This window comes from Tympanuchus pallidicinctus, unplaced genomic scaffold (assembly GCF_026119805.1).
Source record: "Tympanuchus pallidicinctus isolate F22 unplaced genomic scaffold, pur_lepc_1.0 scaffold22, whole genome shotgun sequence".
NCBI lineage: Eukaryota > Metazoa > Chordata > Aves > Galliformes > Phasianidae > Tympanuchus > Tympanuchus pallidicinctus.
Window position 1 is genome coordinate 24,543,206 of NW_026294739.1, and position 18,456 is coordinate 24,561,661.

General features: G+C 57.9%; 1 protein-coding gene across 1 annotated transcript in view; it reads left to right on the plus strand.

Annotated features, from left to right (window-relative positions):
- The window catches only part of ANKRD11 (ankyrin repeat domain containing 11), an 80,328-nt gene that overhangs the window by 50,539 nt on the left and 11,333 nt on the right, over window positions 1–18,456 (plus strand). Inside the window, exons 3-7 of the mRNA XM_052685335.1 lie at window positions 5,559–5,703; window positions 9,760–9,898; window positions 16,269–16,439; window positions 16,992–17,195; window positions 18,190–18,332. Coding sequence (XP_052541295.1) covers window positions 5,617–5,703; window positions 9,760–9,898; window positions 16,269–16,439; window positions 16,992–17,195; window positions 18,190–18,332 — 744 coding nt within the window. The 5' untranslated portion in view covers window positions 5,559–5,616. The remainder of the gene's footprint in view (window positions 1–5,558; window positions 5,704–9,759; window positions 9,899–16,268; window positions 16,440–16,991; window positions 17,196–18,189; window positions 18,333–18,456) is intronic.

Below are 18,456 nucleotides of genomic sequence, written 5' to 3' on the forward strand. Positions count from 1 at the left end.
TTTTTATTCTGGGAATCCAGATCTAGCTCCGTGTGATCAGGTGCTCACGACGATGCGGGGTAATCCATACTTGGGGCAAATCCAGGGCTTAAAACTCCTAATAGCCTTGTCCTGGGTGCTGCAGCATGTGCTGCGCCGAGTTGGGGAGTCAAGGTCTTCGCTTCTGATGGTTTAATTTGGACAATGAGTATCACTTAATAGCAGCGTTTTATTACATTCGTTTCACTCTCACTTTTGAAAGAGTTCTTCTGATGCATTCAGGCTCCAGGCCCTTTGGATGCTAATGGACTTCTGCTGGGGTTTTGTTTTTGTTGCTGCGTAGCACCAGGGCTCCCATTCGCCGGGGCTTGGTATGAAGAACGCCCAGCGGCGGACAATGCGCCCATTCACAGCAGCACAATGGAGGTGGAGCGGTCCTCAGGTCCTCACGTAAATCAGCATGCAGAGCCCCATCCATCCATCCCTCTGTCTGTTTGCTGGGCTGGGGGCGTGAGTGCTGTGATGCCAAAGGAATGTGGTAGGTGTGCTTGCTGCAGTGCAGCTGGTGGGTTGAGGTGTAGGAAGGTGAGCGGCTCCTTGCTGTGGGCAGTGGGGATCCAGCCGGCAAAGTGCTGCTCCGTCTTCTTACTCTTAAAACCAACACTGGCCTTGGCAAAGTCCCTGCAGGAATTGAGCAGTGCCACTGCTGAGCTGAGCTTCCAGCAGGCCGAGGGGATGCGGGTGCTGGGGGTCCCATGGCACAGGGCTGGGGCTGTCTGTGTTTGCCCTCTGCAAGTGGCCCCCACCGGGAGCAGCCCTAGGCCAGGGAGCGACTGCACGCTGTGCTCCGACCCACAGCGACAGCGAACAGCCACGCTTTGTGCTGCTAAAGCTGGGTTTAATCTCTCTCAATCTCAGTCACGAGTCAGAAAGGTGAAGGGGTTCATGGAGGCCGGAATGAATCCAGCCTGGCCCTGTCGGTATGAGCTCCAGGCACAGGGATGCCGAGCCATTCTGCCATGGGAGGGAAAACCCACGGGTGTGGGCTGGTTTCTACATGGCAAACCGGGAGCTGCATCTCCTCCCCAGCAGGGCTGGCCATGGCTGAGGGGGTTCATGAAAAGCACTGAACCACAGTGTCAGTGGAAAGCAGAAAGTTGTTAGGGAAACAGGCTAGCAAGTCATTGGAAAGGCTGAAAAACGCATTGAAAGTGCACAGCTCTGCTGTAGGTGTTGGGGTTCAGTGGGGCTCAGCAGGGCTCCAGGGAGTGGATCCCAGAGTGCCCACAGGGCTGAGCATGGACATGGTGCCCAGCAGTGCTTTGGCTGCAAGCAGTGCTGGGCAGCAGGAGCTCCCAGCCCCTGAGAGGAGAGGAGGGCACTGGGGATGCTGCCTGTTTCACAGCCTGGTGCTGCCCGTGGGGCCTTGCCTGGAAGCCATGAGGAGTGGGATTGGCTCCATTGCTGGGCGCTTCCTCTGAGATTCCCCCAGGTGGTCCTGAGGTGTTGCACATGGGGAAAGCTTTGGGTCTGCGTGGCATTGAGGTGGTTGTGGGGTGGATAGAGAGAAACACAAAGCCGTGCGAGGAGGAAGAGAGGTGCTTTGCTGCTGGAGTCCTTCAGGTTTCTGTGCAATGGGAGCTGAGCATCGTGTTCAGCTTCCCTGTGCTGAAGCATGGGATGGTGTTGGACCACAAGAGAGCAAAACCCTTTGGGGTTACCCTGCAGCGTGTGCTTGCGTGTGTGTCCATGTATGTGCACACAGTGTGCACAGGGACAGCAGCGTGCAGCAGTAATTCACTGCAACAGAACCGTGCAAACCACACAGTTGGCAGCCCTGCCGGCACCGGCTGGGCACAGACAGGGCTGCAGGCCATGTGTGCCCTCATGTGCAGCTCTGGGCTGGGTGCCGTGGGAAGCGATGTGAGCACGCGGCCTGGTGCTGCCATTGCAGGATGCAGCTGTGGCTGCGGAGCAGGAGGCAGCACGATGGGAAGCTGCTCCGGCCGGCACTGCTGGTGGTTTGGGGCCAGGGCTCGCGTTTATCCCAGCGCCGTGCATCTTGAGAACGGCCCCGTCTGGAACGTTCTGAATCCCGAGGTGGTGGGAAAGAGATTTCCTGATATGCTCGTGTTAAACAGCAGACTTGGTGTTGTAGAAGAGTGTGGAGTTGTCATCGGGAGTTTGGAGGGGTGCTGGGCAGGAGATGCTCGCAGGTATCACAGGATGGCTTCAGTCCTGGCCTTGTTTGGGAAGTAAGAGCAATGGGGGATGCTGAGAGCTGCTGTGGGATGGGGGTCTGTTTGGCTGCACCCTCCTCAGTGCTGAGCAAACTCCTCCCAGCAGGAGCAGCGCTGGGGGCAGCAGGCATGGCTGCTGTGGGGCCAGGCGGAAGGCAGAGTGCAGGGCCATGGGGGGACCAGGTGCTGCTTCTGTGAACCAGAGAAGAATCCATGCTGAGAGGTGAAGACAGATGTGAGAGCAGCCAATAGGGATCGGCATCCCTGCCCAGACACTGAGAGCAGGAGGGCAGCGAGTGTCTGAGAGCAGGAGGACGCCAGGTGAGGGCAGGGGGGCTGGGAGCCCAGGGACCCCTTGGAGTGGCACCCGGTGCCATGCTGATGGTGATGGCCTGTCGGGTGCCTGGTGACACGGAGCACGGAGTGGGGACGTGTCACCGTGTAGATGTGATCTGTCTGAGCTGATAACTCAATCTTCAAAGATTTGAGGACACCTGTTTTTGGGATGGAGTCTTCAAAAGGAGCCTGAGACTTACAAAATTTTGTATTTTGACAAGGCTTGTTCTTATTCCAGCCATTACAGACCAAACAAATGTGTTGGGTTTGCGCAAATAGCGTCTGTGCTTCTCGCTCCCATCCCTGTCTTTGAATTTTTGTGGTGGGTAAAGCCTGCAGCCGGCTCTCCTCTCACTGTCTGGTGCTGGAAGACGTCTGCACAGTTTCTCTTGCTCCGAGCTGGCAGGATGTGGGCACGCTGCAGTGCATGGATGGAGGGCACCACACATCACAGCCGCGGTGCTGCCATCACAGCCAGGACCAGGTTTGGTCCAAGAGGGGCTCAGGGTCATCCCTGCAGCCCTCACTGCTCTCCCAGCAGGGCCGCGTTGTGCAATCAGGCAGTGGATGGCTCCTGCCTGTTTCCTTTCCCTTTTGGGACCGTCACTTTTGAGGTCCTCTCCAGCCGCGTCTGGTCTCGCTGTGTGGCCTTGGGCTCGGCCTGCCCTGTGCAAAATAAACAACATTTTCAGCTGGTTCCTCGCCCTGAGAAGAGAGAGGAGCGAGGGTGTGCTGGGAGATGTTTCAGGGCTGGAGGCTGCTGGGGGACTCAGCCGTGCAGGGCTCACACCATGCAGCCCTGGCTGCTGAGCTGGGCAGCTCCTTTGTTTCCACGTTGCTCTCCCACTCCCGGCTGTGTGACCCACGTGCAGCCGTCCCGTTTGGGAGCCCCGTCGGTTGTTCACAACCCAGGCGCGGTGGCGATGGGCAGCGCTGGGGGGCTGCCGGGGGCAATGGCAGATGTGAGCTGAGCCCCCAGCCCGACCCCTCCTCCTCCGAGCTGCTCCAAACGGAGAGCTGCAGCTCTGCTGATTGTTGTGCAAATGCGCTGCTCCCTGCAAGCTGTCGGGCAGGCGGGCGCTGTGTGCGCACCGAGAGCAGCAGCTTTCCAAGCGTAATGAGTCAGCGAGAGGAACAGAAGGGCGCAGAATTAATCTGGCACCCGTCTGCCTTCTTGCAGTTAAACGGGTTTTCGTGGCTCCACGTGAAGAGATACCTGCCCTGCTGCACGCAGCCACGAAGGCAGCGAGAGCAGAGTTCTGTGAGGGTCCGTGGATGGCGTGCAGGCAGCGAAGCCTTCCTGGCACGGTGCTGGGCTGCGTCTGCTGGGAGCGGAGCAGCTCCTGGGGCAGAAGGCAGAGCTGAGTGTTTCCACATCTCTCACAAAGCGCACACAAGCTTCCATTGCTCACCACAAGCCAACTGAGTTTCCTTTGCTTGGGCTTTTGGTGAGCATGGAAGGGCTTTTGGTGAGCATGGAAGTTACCTGTGCTGCATTGAGGGCCAGCAGCTGAAACCAAGGGGAAAAAGCCTTAAGCATCACAAATGGGTATCAGCACCTGGCCGAGGCTCTCAGGGCTGTAAATTGCTGCGGCTGCTTCTCCAGGAGCTCATGGCAGTGCTGGGCCACGAGGGCCTGACCCTGGCTGAGAGCAGGGCTGTGCTGAGCCCCCAGTGCGTTTTCCAATCAGCCCTCGTGGTGTGTGAGCTGAGGCACTGAGACAGGAGCAGAGATGCAGAGATGCAGCCTTCTGCTGCCGCTCCTCGCCCAGGCGATGCTCTCCATCCTCACCGTATGGACATGCTGGGTTTGTGCCCAGCCCCATGTGCTGCCACCCAGCACCAGCACAGCGTGCTCAGCTGTGGGAGGAGGAGGAGGAGAAGGGCGTCCCGGCTCTGGTCTGTCCTCACACTGCCTCTGCTCCACGGCTGCTGCTGCAGGGCTGGGAGGGGGTCTGCACATGGCTTCTGAAGTTCCTTAAAGACAAAACCAACCCGCAGACCGACCCCAAGGGCCCTGAGAAGCCTCAGTGAAGCACAGAAATGAACGATGGCATTCCTAAGGTCCTTCTAGAACACCACACCCCGTCCTCCTGCCCACCCCCATCGCTGGGGTGCCCAGGGCCAGGGTTCCCTCTGCAGGACAGGGGGCTGCAGGCAGTGCTGCAGGCTGCGGCTCCGCGCCCGCTGTGCTCTCTCTGTTTTCCTTCTCTCTCCCCGCCCACAGGATTCCCAGTCTTGTGATGCAGCTCTGCGTGACTTTGTTCCTGGACCATTTCCTGCAATTGTAGCCGTGCAGAAACCCGGCTGCTGTTAGGAGAAGTTAATGGGAGCAGTGTGTAGCGTCGTCAGGTGGTAATTAGCTGGGGAAGGAGTTTGCAAATGGTCGCTGTTCTGCCTGCTTCAGCGTAAGAGCAGGGAAACCTTTGCTGCAGGAGTTACGGGTCGCTGCTCGGAGCACTGCTGCTGCACAGATGCTTTTTAGCCTCTGGTCTCCAGAGAGGAGATATTTTTGTTCACCTAAAAAGGCCTCGCCGGCCTTGGCTGCAGCCCGCCTTTCTGATCCCCGTTCCAGCTCATGCCTCGCCGTATTTCAGATGTCAGCTGCCTTTTCAGCCCTGTAACCAGGCAACCCATGGCAGAGCAGGCAGCGCTTTGTTATTCCCCGGTTCGCCGTCCCCGGCCGAGGCACACAGCCCTGCTGCAGCGAGGGGAGCCCGGGGAGAGCCCCGCAGTGCTCACTGTGTGCATGGCTCTGCCCTCCTCCCCACGTTCCAAAAGCGAGGTTTGGGAGGTCCTGAGGCTTCGGGGCAGAGGAGGTTGCTCTGTCCGGGCGCACACTCTGTTGCAGGCTCCCATGCCGTGTTTGCAGGGCAGGTCCCAGCTTGCTGCTGCTGCCCTGGGAGGTTCCACGTGCTTTATCCCCCTCGAAGGTTTATCCCTGTATCCCCGGTGAATCCATCCTTTTGCCACGCCTGACTTCTCTTTTCCTCTCTCTAACAGACGGTTGATGATGAGGCGATGGCAGCATAAATGAAGATCAAGTAAGGAAGGCAGAACGATGCCCAAGGGTGGGTGTTCTAAAACACCACAGCCAGAAGATTTCTCTCTCAGCAACGACATGGTGGAGAAACAAACGGGGAAAAAGGTAGCGTGGTTTGTTTGTTGCTTTCCTTTGGGAACGCTGCCCCTTGTGCCTGCCATCTCTGAGCTGTGACACCATTTCTCATGTCAGTGCCTTGCCCAGGGCTGTTCCTCCCGAACCAAACCTGCTTGCTGGCACTCTGCCTGCAGGTGAGGTCCCCTCTGCTTTCTCAGCAGCTGTAGCGCTGCCTGGGAAGTGCTGCACCCGCCCAGACCTGTGTTGGTGAGCAATGGGAGTGCGTGGGGAGACTTCCAGTAGGACTGGGGCTGTGTGAGGAGCTCTGCTGAGCGTGGAAGGGCCAAGCAGCACTGTGGTCTTGCGAGGGCTGTGCGAGGGAGGGGTCTTCCTCCTCCTCTTTCCCCCTCCAGCTGCCAGCACAAGGTCTGGGTGCTGAGTGCAGCCTGGCCAGCAGCTGCTCTACACAATAGCTGTTGGGGTTTATTTAAGGGCCTGACTGGGCCTGAGATGAGGTTGTAACAATAAAATCTGAGCAGAAGGGTAAGTGAGTACATGCTTTTCCCCTGCTTTCCCACACCCAGATGCTCATTTGCTCCAGACTTGCACTGTGCCTCCTCCCTTTCAGCTTTTCCTGGCATTCCCAGTGTAGCTTCCAGTGCAGAGAGCTGCGTTCAGGTGTTACCTTTAAATAAAAACTGACCCCCTCCTCTGTTGTATTCTGCAATGGAAACAAACACAGCCCACTTCCACATTCCTTTGCCCCCCCCTTCACCCCGGCCTTCCCTGGGCAGTGCCTTGTCACTGTGTCTTGTGCTCTCATTCCACCACGCTGCCACGTTATTGACAAAAGGAGGCAAACAACAAACAGCCAGAGGAGAAATCCCCAACAGAAGTGTGGTTGTGGCACTGGCAGCATCAGCCCGGTTCCCTTATCCATGAGTTTGGGTCCATTGCAGAGCCACCCTGCAGGGTTCCCACTCCCCTCATTTACCCTGGCCATCGCTGGGCTCGCAGCCTGGGGGCTGTCAGCCATTCCTTGCTGTGCTGCTGCTCCCGCAGCCCAGCAGCAGCATGGTGCAGGACTCCTCACCGCACACATGACTGTGCTGCTAAACCAGGGGGGTGGAGGGGTGAGGGCCAGCCCTGCTTCCTGCCCACGGCCAGCATGGGCTGCGGCTGTGTGAAGGCTCCGGAGGCCCCGGGGGGAGCTGGGGCCTGATCCTGGGGCCTGATCCCGGTGCGGGGCCTTATAAGGGCTGCTGCTGCCCTGTGCTGCCGGCTACAGCCCGGCCCGAGGGCTGTGCACAGCTATGCACGCCTTATAAGAGGAATTCCGCGGCTCTGCGCTGCCCCACGGCTGTGTGCTCACAGCTGAGGCCCAGCCCAGAGCAGCAGCAAGAAGGAGAGCCCCGCTGGAGCCGCTTCCCGCTGCGGCCACATCCTGCACGGCTCACAGGTTCTGTGTCAGTGGGAGATGCTTGGCTGAACGGTGGTCACACAACGTGGAGCAGGACAGGGTTCAGCCTTGGCTCGGGGCTTTCCTCCCTCCTCCCAGGTTCAGCCCAGGGAGGCTGTCCCACCTGTCTGTGCTGCAGGTGATGCTGCTCGGGGTCGGGCAGCCCCATGGTGCTCCACGTGGTAGCACAACCCCAGCTGTCTCCCTCTGTGCTTTGAATGTTTTGTTGCAGCCTATGAGGACACGTTCAGTCTGTTGTGAACCACACGTGGTGCCTGGTACCCTGGGTCTGGTGACACCCCGAGGGCCCCAAGGCTTGGGATGGTGCTGAGGATTGTTTCCCCCACCCTCAATCAGCCTTGTGGAGGTTCAGCCCTGCCCCTCCTCGTGCACAGCGCAGGCTGCCAGCTCCCCTGCTTGCTCACTGCAGCTTGTTTTTTACGAGCGTTGCAACCTGAAACACTTCCAACATGTTTTGGAGAACAAAGGGCTTTGGGGATTTCCACGCAGGGCTTTGCATAAGAGGCCGGGATGTGAGTCAGGTTCTGCTGGTGTTGCAGTGGGAGCAGCACGGGGCCGTGTGGGCACTGCCAGCTGCTGGGCACAGGGGAGGGGGCTGCGAACTGCTGGAGGTGCAGCTCCGTTTGCATGGGGCTGTGCATGGCTCTGCCTTGCAGAACTCTGAGAAAATGCCGTTTATTTTTGCTGTGAGAACCAACGTTTGGATAGCAAGCTGGCCTAGCTGAGTTCTGCACGAAGGTAAAAAGTGGTGTTTGTTTGTCTGCGTCCTAAGGGACCCAAGCAGATTGCTGTCACTGCCTGTCTCACTGCTCAGAGGTGTTTGTGCAAAGAGGAGCTGGCACGGCTGCTGCTGGGCTCGGTGTGCACCAGGCATGGTCCTGGCTGCTGGGGCGCCGTGCTGAGAGCACCATGGCTGGGAGCTGCTGGTGCTGCAGCCTTCCCCTGGGGTGAGGGTGACTTGAGGTGGCCCTGCTTACTCATCTAGTAAATCTTACTAAGAGCGTAACGTGACAGCAGGGGGGTTTCCTGAAGTCGTGCTCTGCAGCCTGCCCTTTGCCCAAGTGATTTCCAGCAGCACCCAGAGAGGGACTTTGCCCCCGTTGCAGAGCTGTGCTCAGCGCCAGCAGCCCGTGCAGCACACAGGTCCTCAGTGCTCCTTGCTGTGCTGCTCCGATCCGGTTGGGTCCTTCCTTCTGCAGAACCCGAGTCATGCGCTGCTCGGATGGGTCCAGCTTAACAGACACAAGATGACCTGAAAGCGAAAACTTTACTCAAAGAAAGGACAACGTTTGTCATTACAATATTGGAAACAATTCACAGAAGGAAAGCTTAAAATAAGAATCTGAAAGTGGATGGTATTTCCAGGAAAGTTACGCTCTGCGCTGCCTTCACTTCTCTGCGGTGGTTTGGCTGCAGCGCCTGCAGGCTGCCTCAGAGCTCGCTGCCTTCCTGGGGAGCAGAGCGTGGCCCTCCTTGCTCCAATATATCCCTCATCCTCAGGTTGGGCCCTGGATCGGCAGCTCTGAGCGCGGGTGGAGCTGCCCAGTCCGCCCAGCACCCGCGCTCAGCTTCCTTCTGTGCCTGGGAACACGATGTGCCTCATTCCCCCGTCTTTCTCTCCCCTAACACGGACCTTTAAATAATCTTGCTGTACCACAAGGGCGAGCATAGGGTCCTGCAGGCCCAGCCTCTCGTATTAAAACCCAAAATGGAGGGAGTTCAGGGCGGGGGTTTGGCAGGAGCTGCTGCGGCCCGCTGGCAGAGCAGGGCTGGGTGCTGCTGCTCCCCGGCCGGGTGCTGGCAGCAGAGCCCAGCTCCAGCTGCGCTCTCTTTGAAGCCCGCAAACGAAGGGCCGTGCTCGGTGCACGCAGCTCGGCCGGGCTCTGCTGGAGCTCTCCCCTGGGCTGACGGCTGGAAGGAGCGCTGCAGTCGAGGAAATCCCACCGCAGGGTGCCAGGGGCTGGACTGCATCCTGGCCTCCTGCTGCACAGGGCTCCTTTGTACTTCAGTGGCGGGTGGGGACGCCAAGCGGAAAGGTCGGGGCCGGGTGTCGCTGGCAGAGCCTGCGTGGAACCGGGAGGAACAGGCGGCCGGAGCTGCCCTGCAGCCCTGCCTGCTTGAAGCTGCGTGGTTTCTGTAACATAAAACCTACAGGTGTGTGACTTTGGTCTGCGCGGGATGCCTGGGGTTTCAGTTCTATACCAGCTTTCACTACTGGTGTGAAAAACCTCGCCTGCCTCCGTGCTTTGTGCCATCGCCCTCCTCGCAGTGTCTCAGCCCTCCCACTGCCTGTGCCAAGCAGCCCCAGCGTCGCCTCCCGCGCTCTCGTGCAACAGATTGGATTTATGCTTAAGGTCGCTTTTCCTCTTAAAATCCCGGTAGGAAGCAGCTTAGAATTAAGCAGCTCAATCCTTCAGCCTGTGCTGCCCTCTCTGTCAAAGTGCTTTTTCCTGCAGAGCCTGCAGCAATCCTTCTGTGCAGCACTCTGACCCCGTGCCTGCTGTGCACAGCCGGGCTCTGCTTCGGGAGCGTGGGGCACGGCTGTGGCAGCAGCTCCAGGCACACACAGGTGCTGTGCTGGTAAGGGGACGGCTGCTGACCCGTGCTCTCCTTTCTCTTCCCAGGATAAAGATAAAGTTTCTCTAACCAAAACTCCCAAGTTGGACCGGAGCGATGGCGGCAAAGAGGTGAAAGAGAGGGCTACCAAGAGGAAGTTACCTTTCACTGTTGGAACAAATGGAGATCAGAAGGACTCGGATACAGGTATGGGGTTCAGACTGCACGGTGCAAACAGGAGCGCCCTCGGAGAGGACAAAGCTCTCTAAAACTCAGATTGCATGCGCCCTCCTAAAGCAGATGTGTTACACCTGCATCTGTACGGATGTGTGTGTTACCCCTCTCTCACCACGTTGTGTTAGTTTGGGGCTTTTGACTTCTGGTGTTGTTCTAAAACAGAGAAATCATTTCTGATCGATGCGCACACAGCTTGCACTGCTTTGCCTGCAGCTGAGCAGCGTGTCCCCAGCAAGTTCCCTGTGCCAGTGTGCTGCCCCTGAGCTCATTGCTGCCTTTGTAAGCAGAGAGGAAAGGCTGTCCAACACCTGGAGATGGAGGGGATGTGATGAGGTGGCTGTGGTCACGTTGATCTTTTTGGTGCATTTCTTGGAAGTCTGTGCTCAGGAGCAGTGTCAGAGTCAGGGTCACAAGCTGTGAGGAGAGAGAATCATGGAATCGTAGAAGTTGGAGTCAAAGATCAGAATACTCCTGAAAATGGCAAAAAGATGTGAAATGCAGGAGAAATAAGACTGCTTCCCTGTAGCCTTGTAGTGGGGCTGTGTGTGGTGGCTGCCCTGTGCTGGCCGCGGCCTCGGTGCGTTTCTTTGTGCTGGGCACTTCATTGTTATCTTCTCCTTGCCGAACTCTGATTCCTGACTGAAAGTACCCAGTGTGTGTGGGTAAAGGACGGCCACCCTGTGGGCTGTGCCTGGGGCTGGGGTGCCCTTGGGTAGCGGAGGTGTGCTGGCCAGGCTGGGCCAGCCCTGACAGCAGTGACTCAGAGCTTTGGGTCTCCTTGTGGATGCAGAAATGTCACAGATGCTGCTGGTGGCGTGGAGAAAAAGCAGTTCAAACAGGGTAGGTAGGCAGGGACGGCCCAGTGCCAATTTGCAGCACAGGGTCACATCAGCCACCGGCCACAACCCTTCCTCTGCTGGAGTACAGCTGGGCCCGTAGGTGCACAGAAGTACCTGGGGAGGCTGATGGGATCCCCCAGAGCTGTGCAGATGTAACAGCGTTGCCCACAGCTCCCATTTAGCCGTGCCTCTCAACTGCACGCGATCCCGAGCTGCGGGCTGCGGCTCTCCCAGCCACCCCATCTGGGTGCTTTTCGCTTCCCTTCCCAGCCTTGGGATTCAGCAGTGGGATTGCAACACCCGTGCGTGCCGTGCCAGACCCAGGGCTGACCTCAGTGATTTATTCCATGCAGCCGCGCTTCCTGGACCGCCGCACGCGGGCGTCCGTATTTGTCTGAGGACAGCTTTGCTGGGGTGATCCATGGCCACGTGAAATGCAGCTGGGAGACTTGGGAGCTGGGAGAGGTCACTTTGTGCCTGTAGTGGGATGTTTTCCATCTTTCCATGTTCAGACAGCAGCATGGAGCCTCGTTGAGCTGTGCTGCGAGGCGATGCCTTGCCCTGAGCAAGCTGCACGGGCTGCAAGTAGGGAAGTGATTCCACGCTAACACAGTCCTAAAACACAAATTATTCCTTCCAGATTGTTTCTAGTGCAAAAATCCTGGATCTCAGGTGCTGGGGGAAAAAAAACAGCGTACCTTTGTGAGCCTCCGAACTGTGTCTGATACAGACCCAGCAGCATCCCTCTGCCTCCACTTCTCCTCCCTTCCTTCTCCCCCCTGCTGCAGCTCCCACGCCCGGGATCCTACGTGCTGCCTGGCAGCCGGCACTGCCAGCTCCTTCCCCAGCAACCCCGGGCTGCCTGCAGCTCCTTGCTGGGCGCCCTGCTGGAGGGAGCTTTGGCATTAAAACAGCACAGCAAATGGTAACGTGAAGAAGCACGCTGTAGGGGAAGGGGTGGCCCTGCTGGGAAGCTCCAGGCTCGAGGGGTGCAGCCTGGCATGCAGAACGCAGCACATTGGTCTTGCTGGGAATGGCTTCTTCAGCTTTATTTCAGGCTGCCGTTTGAGATCCCGCGGCTCCCTGCAGGGAGGAGTGTTGTTTTGTGGCTTTCTGTCATCCCCAGCGAGAGGCAGGACTCGATGGACATCTCCAGGGCACTTGCAGAGCTCCTGGGAGTGGCAGGACTGGACCAGGGCTGGTTCCCTGTTGCCAGCAGGTGCTGGTGGCTCGGGCACAGCCTCCTCCCATGCTTCGGAGGAAGAGGAGCACACTGAGGCAGCTCTGCCCTAATGGGGTCACTGCTGGCTGCTGGCCCTTCAGCCTCACCGCAGCTTCAGGGCTTGGGCAGCATCTCTGGACAGGTTATGCACGTTTGCAGGATGGGAGTATGGAAAAGAGGAGATGGTTTGTCCAGATCATGCCTAAACCCTGCTATTGCTAGCTGATACCCCAGCTTCAATAAACTGGCTCTTAAAATTGCAGGCGTGGGAGCTGGCCTGTGCTTGTGCCCATGTCGTAGCCGTACATTGGTGCAGCGTGTGCTGCTCTGTGTCAGAAGGGACTGCAGGTGCACTGACCTCAGCAGCAGTGCTTCAGAAGCAACTGCTTCCTGAATACCAGGGAAATTGTAATTCTGAAGCCTTCTGAGGAGGGCTTCTGGTGGGCAGAAGGGCTGTGGGGTGCGAGCAGGGTGTTGTTTCTGCATCACTGCTACCAGCAGGAGCTGTGGCTGTGTGCAGCCCTGGCTGGGAGCGCTGGGTTGATGCCACGTGTTTGGTAGCACTGTGGCTTTGGATCATGAGATTTCTCAGCAGCACTCAGTGTTTTTGTGTTGTTACAGCCATGCAAGCCGAACCAAATGTCCCCCGCACAGCAGTGGGGGCTTGGCATGGGTCAGGGCATGGGATGGGGAAGCAGCGTCCCGTGGTGTCAGAGCTGCGGGCCGCTGTGCTCCAGCAGCATTCCATGTGCGGCTCGGCTCCGGGCTCAGCCTGCAGCGTGACGCCGATCCGAGGTCAGCGATGCGATGAGTCAGAGCCGGCCCAGCCCTTCCCTCCCCACAGCACAGCCCAGCTCTGCTCTGCGCGGCCCCTTGGTCACGGCGTGGGGGTGGCAGTGCGAGGAGGGAGGCACTGCTGCGTCCAGAGCAGCGCCTGTGAACGCGCCCGTTCCTTCTGCGTGGCTCCACTCAGGTGTGTGAAGCTGGGACTCGGGGGCTGTGCCACACTGGGGCTCGCATTGGTTGGATGATTTCAGCCCTTTTCTTTTTTACTAAAATAGTTGAGAAGCTGTTCTCACCTAGCAACCGGGGAGGAGTGTGTGTCAGAGCTGCTCCGCTCCATAGCGCTGCTCAGTGCGGATGGGCTGCAAGCAGCAGCAGCCTTCACCTGGCCCTTGGAGCTCCCTGCGTGCAGCAGCCAGCTGGGAGCAGTGCAGAAGGTGTGTGTATGTGTGTGGGGGGGGGGCAGCCACCCCCTCCCAGCCCTCCTTAGCATGCAGGGGAGCGGCCGCAGCACACCGTGGCTCTGCCAAGCATCATCAATGATGGCTTTTTCTTTCATAGAAGAGCTTTTATCGGCGCTGTCTGCAGAGTCTCCTGCCCCCGGCTGCTGGGGGGTGGCTTCCTCCTCCTCCTCCTCTTCCTCCTTTTTAGGGCCTCGTGGGAAATGAGAAGTTGGGCCCTGAAAATGGGTCTCTCCTGGAGTTGTCTGTATTTATCACAGAGTCACAGAGATGGGCTTCTGATTGAACGCCGGGGTTTCCCCCGCAGCAGCTGGATAGTCAATGGCTGCTCTGCATAGGCACACTGACACCTTTATGGTTGTGCTGTCTGTCCAGCGAGCACAGCTCAGGGAAGCCGTGCTGCTTGGGCTGCTGGCAACCTGGGGCATGGCACTGAGCCTCTCCCAGCTGGATCCTGCTTCTGGGATGCTGGGGTTGCAGGGCTCAGGGTGTCAGCTCCGCTTCACCCCTCTGTCCTCCTGCTCTCCCTTTGGCTGCATGCAGGCAGCACCACCGTGTGCTCACCCTGCAGCTGCTGCAGCACACACGCCAGCTCAGTGCTGCAAACCGTGCCTTGCTCCCTGCTGCAGGCTGCACGCTCCCTGCTGCAAACTCTGCTCTTCTCCCTGCTGCAGCTGCACGCTCCATGCCCACCCACTGCCCTCCTGCCCTGCCCTCAGTGCTGGGCTCCAGGCTGCCCTCGCCGTGCGCCCTCCAAGTGCTGCAGCAGGGATGAGTCACACTTAACGCATGCCAAGCTGAGGACTGGGAAAGCAGAGCTTGTGCAGTCTCTCGGGGTGCAATGCAGTCTCCATTGCTGTCTATGCCATTCTAATTTATTCCTATTGATCTTCTGTTTGCGTGCCTGCACGGTGAATAAACCCGGAACGCCCGACCCGAGAGCGGTGCTGGTTGCTGAGCTGCTCAGCATGAGCTGCAGCTTTGGGAATGGTATTTTTCCTCAGGGTACCACCTTGTAAGCCTGTGCTGTCATGTCAGAGCCGGCTGGGCAGACACTGCCTGCATTACAGGGCACGTGGGAGCAGGGAGCTGCTCTCTGACCAACCCACCTGAACCCGAAAGGTTCCCCCACCATTCACTTCTGCCTGTGCTGAGCTCAGAATCGCAGCGTGGTTGGGTTGGAAGGGACCTTAAACATCACACACGGGACGTTTGGAACCTGGAGCCAAGCTCTGCGTGCAGCTTCCCCTCCTGAACCTGCAACAGCAGTGCTCTGAGCAAAGCTTTCCAGGCTGCCATGGAAGAGGTTGTGGCTGTGGGGTGGGGAGCCCACGTCCTGCAGGCAGCCTGGTGCCAGTGAGTGCTGCACAGCACGCGCTGCCCGGGTTATTTTTATCGTGTCGATCACATGCTTTTTGATGCTAAATGTTCTATGGAGGAGGAGAAACCTCCAACTGCGGAATGAATAGGAGTTTAGGGGTTTGGGGTTGAACTTGATAATGAATTTTTGCAGATCGCAGGCTCGCGCTGACAGCCTGCAGCAGCCAGGTGCCTTAAGGAATGCTGCCCAAAGCACTGCCCCCTTAGTGCTCAGGTGGCAGCGGGTGCAGTGCTGAGGCTTTGTCTGGAGAGAGCACAGTGTGGGTTTGGGATTTCTGGGCTTTGCAGCCCCAGTGGGGAGCAGAGGAGCGGGGCTGGGCCCCCGGGGCTGGGCGCAGTGAGGCAGGGCTCACCCCTGTGCTCCATGTGTGCCAGAAGGAGCGAGGAAGAGAAAAAACAGGAAAGAAACGTTACTTGTTACTGATTCATAGTCCGGGGGAGGAAGGTAGGGCTCTCAGAGCCCTCAGAGATGTGTGTGTTCTGCTCAGGTGTAAGGTGGAATGTTTGCAAGGAGATGTGTCGCAGTGAAAACAAGGATATTGCCAATATTTTGTCACCTGTCATTGAGAAATAGCACAGATGTGGGGTCCTGGGCTGCTGTCTGCAGGGTGTGCAACCTCCATTCAGGAGGGAGATGAAATGTGAGCATAACCCCTTGGGACCGGGGCCTCGTGGTGGTGCATTGCCCTGCCTTGGGCCTCCTCCCCGTGCCGTGTCAGGAGCAGGGGCTGCTCACCTGCATTTGATAACCTCTGTCACCATCCCTGTGTCCACAGCAGGACCCATCAGTCAGCCAGGCTGCAGGCATGCTGTGCCAGCACTCAGAGGTGGGTGGGAGCAGCGTTGGGTTTTCCACGCCGTGTCTCCTTATGCTTTTTGCAGGGTTAGGACAGTTGCCTGGTAGGAGGAACGCAGCAAGGCTGCTTGGCAAAGAGTCTCCTTGCTGCTCTGCAGATCTGTGTTCTGCCTCCTGCTTGGCTGGCTGCATGAAAGGAAATTGAACTTTGGTTTCCTCAAGTGAGAGCTGCAAGCTTTGGCTTCATCCCTGCAGTGGGGCACGGGTGGCTGCAAGAGCACCAGCACCAGGGGAGGGGCTGCCAGCTCTCCTTGCCTGGGGAAGGGAGTGATATTTGCGAAGAGAAAACACTTGCAAAGGGAAAAACACTTCAGAAAGCTGTGATCAGGCTTCTTGCCGTGGTGCAGCAGTGGGGTGGAGCAGCAGGCCGAGCTCTGTGTGGTTTGGTGAGCTGGGGTGAGACGGCGGCGCTGCCCAGCTGTCACCCTGCACCTCCGCAGCATTCGTGTTGATCCTGTTGGTACCTCCAGTTCAAGCTGCTCTGTGGCAGTGGAAGGCTGCAGGCAGTCCCTGAAGCGCTGTGGCATGAAATGGAGGCTGCTAGGAGCTGGATGGAATGCCTAGCATGGCAGCACTGGTGGTGCTGGGTCTGTCCTGTTCCATCCCATCCCACCATGGGCAGCAGGAGGGTGACATGAGCCAGGTGCCAGCACTCCCAGCACCGGGACGTGCTCTCCTCCAGAGACTTTGATCCTTCACACACCATCAGGGATGCAGAGCACTGCTGGCACCCTGCTCAAGAAGGAGCACAGCTCCCAGTACAGCAGCACTCACTCACTGGTTGTGCTTTGTGTCACAGAAAAGCAGGGTCCAGAGCGGAAGAGGATTAAAAAGGAGCCCGCCACGAGGAAGCCTGGCTTGCTGTTTGGGATGGGCCTTTCAGGAATCCGGGCAGGCTACCCGCTCTCCGAGCGCCAGCAAGTTGCTCTGCTCATGCAGATGACAGCAGAAGAGTCTGCAAACAGCCCAGGTAAGCTCAGGAGCGTGGTTTGTGTGGGTGAAGCTCACAGCCAGCTGCTGCATACATTCCCCACCCGCTGTGGGGTCTGTGCAGGCGTTGTGCTGTCTGTGCATACTTTGCATCCCACACACAGGTGTTGCAGCCTTAGCCAATGGCTCTGTGGTTCGTAACCCTAGTCCAGCAGCCCAGGTTGCTCTTACTGGGAAACAGCAGAGAGCTGTGCAGTGCTGAGAGCATTCAGCTGCTGCCCCAGGAAACGCCGCCCTCCCAGGGCTGCCGGAGCTCACGTGCACTTGGTAGAAAAGGCACTTCCTCAGGAAGGGAGGTTTTGGGGTGAGGATCTGCACGTGCAAGGAGCGTGATTATCTGCAGCGGCTGTGGCAGCCTGCAAGTGCTGCCTGTGCTGCACACACAGGCTTTCCTCCGTCCTCGCAGCAGTTAACTCAGTGCCTGTGGGGAGTGTTTGGGTGGAGAGATGAAAAGCGGTGCAACAGCTCCCTCTAAGGGTTTGGGTCTTGCCATGAACGGCCGATCGTGACCGTGCTTCTCTCCTCCCTGCAGTTGACACAACACCAAAGCATCCCTCTCAGTCCACAGTTTGTCAGAAGGGAACTCCTAACTCTGCCTCCAAAACCAAAGATAAAGTAAATAAGAGAAACGAGCGAGGGGAGACTCGGCTGCACCGAGCTGCCATCCGCGGGGACGCGCGGCGCATCAAGGAGCTCATCATCGAGGGCGCCGACGTCAACGTGAAGGACTTTGCAGGTGAGCAGGGTTTTCCACCTGGAGAATGGCTGCTGCCAGAGAAAGCCTTTCCCTCGTGTTGAGGGTTTGCTGCAGGTCAAGGGGAGACAATCCCAAAATAATGACAGAATAAGGATTTTGGTTAGAAAAGATGTTGTGGAATCGTCACGCCAGAGCTGGATGGCCAATGCTGCCAGCATCCCGGGGTGCACGTGCTGAACACGGGGTGCCCAGCTGCCCCTGCAGCTTCAGTCTTTCTGTTCTCTTTGCACGATTATAAATAGCAGTGCATGTTCCTCCGCCCGTGTGATGAACATCAGTGTGAGACTGAAGCTCTGTGGTGATTAATTCTGGTCACAGGTGCCCCTCTCACTCAGCAGTGAAGGTACTGCAGCGATCTCCCACGGCGCTATCAGCAAAACACCCGGAGCCAGGAGACTTCAAAACAGCGCCTGCTTAAAAATAGCTTGTTTGAACATGATAAAATGCTTCGTTCTGTGCTCTGCAGAGGTTTGTTTGAGAACTGGGGCCGCCGTTACTGTGGAGATGTGCTGTTTGGTGTATCTCAGATCGGGCTCTGTTTTGCAGTGCAGGGCTGCTTGCTTGGAGAAGACAAATTATGTCTGTGAGGTCTGTGCAGAGGATGTTGTGGGGGAGTATCTGCAGCTCAGTGCACTGCTCTGTGTGGCAGCCCTGTTGCTCAAGCTGGAAAGGAAAAGGACTTAAGCCATGCCTTAGAGCATAAAGTTTCCTAATTCCGTACCCCAAATTTCACCATTGGCTTTGCTGGGTCTGTACTGTTTCCATCACACGATGTGGGTGCAGATGAGGAGAGGTGGGGCTGCAGGGGCTCCTGCAGGGCTGCAGTTGTGGGGCAGAGCTGCGGGTCCTGGCGCAGGGCCGGCTGTCCCACTGGGCTTCGTGGCACAGGCAGCAGAGGCAGACAGGAGTTCCTCCTTACTGCCTCCAGCCCCATGAATGTGATGCCTGGTTCTGAAGGTGTGTTTGCTTGCAGGCTGGACAGCATTGCACGAGGCGTGCAACCGGGGTTACTACGATGTTGCAAAGCAGCTGCTTGCTGCAGGCGCCGAAGTCAACACCAAGGGGTTGGACGATGACACCCCCCTGCACGATGCAGCAAACAACGGGCACTTCAAGGTTGGTTTTTGCTGGTTTTTATGGATTATTTTTTTTAATGACTTTTTTTTTTTCCTTCCAGTCCTTTCAAGCAGCCAGCTGCGTAGACACGAAGATTCCGGGTATTCTGTTATCATTTGCTGCT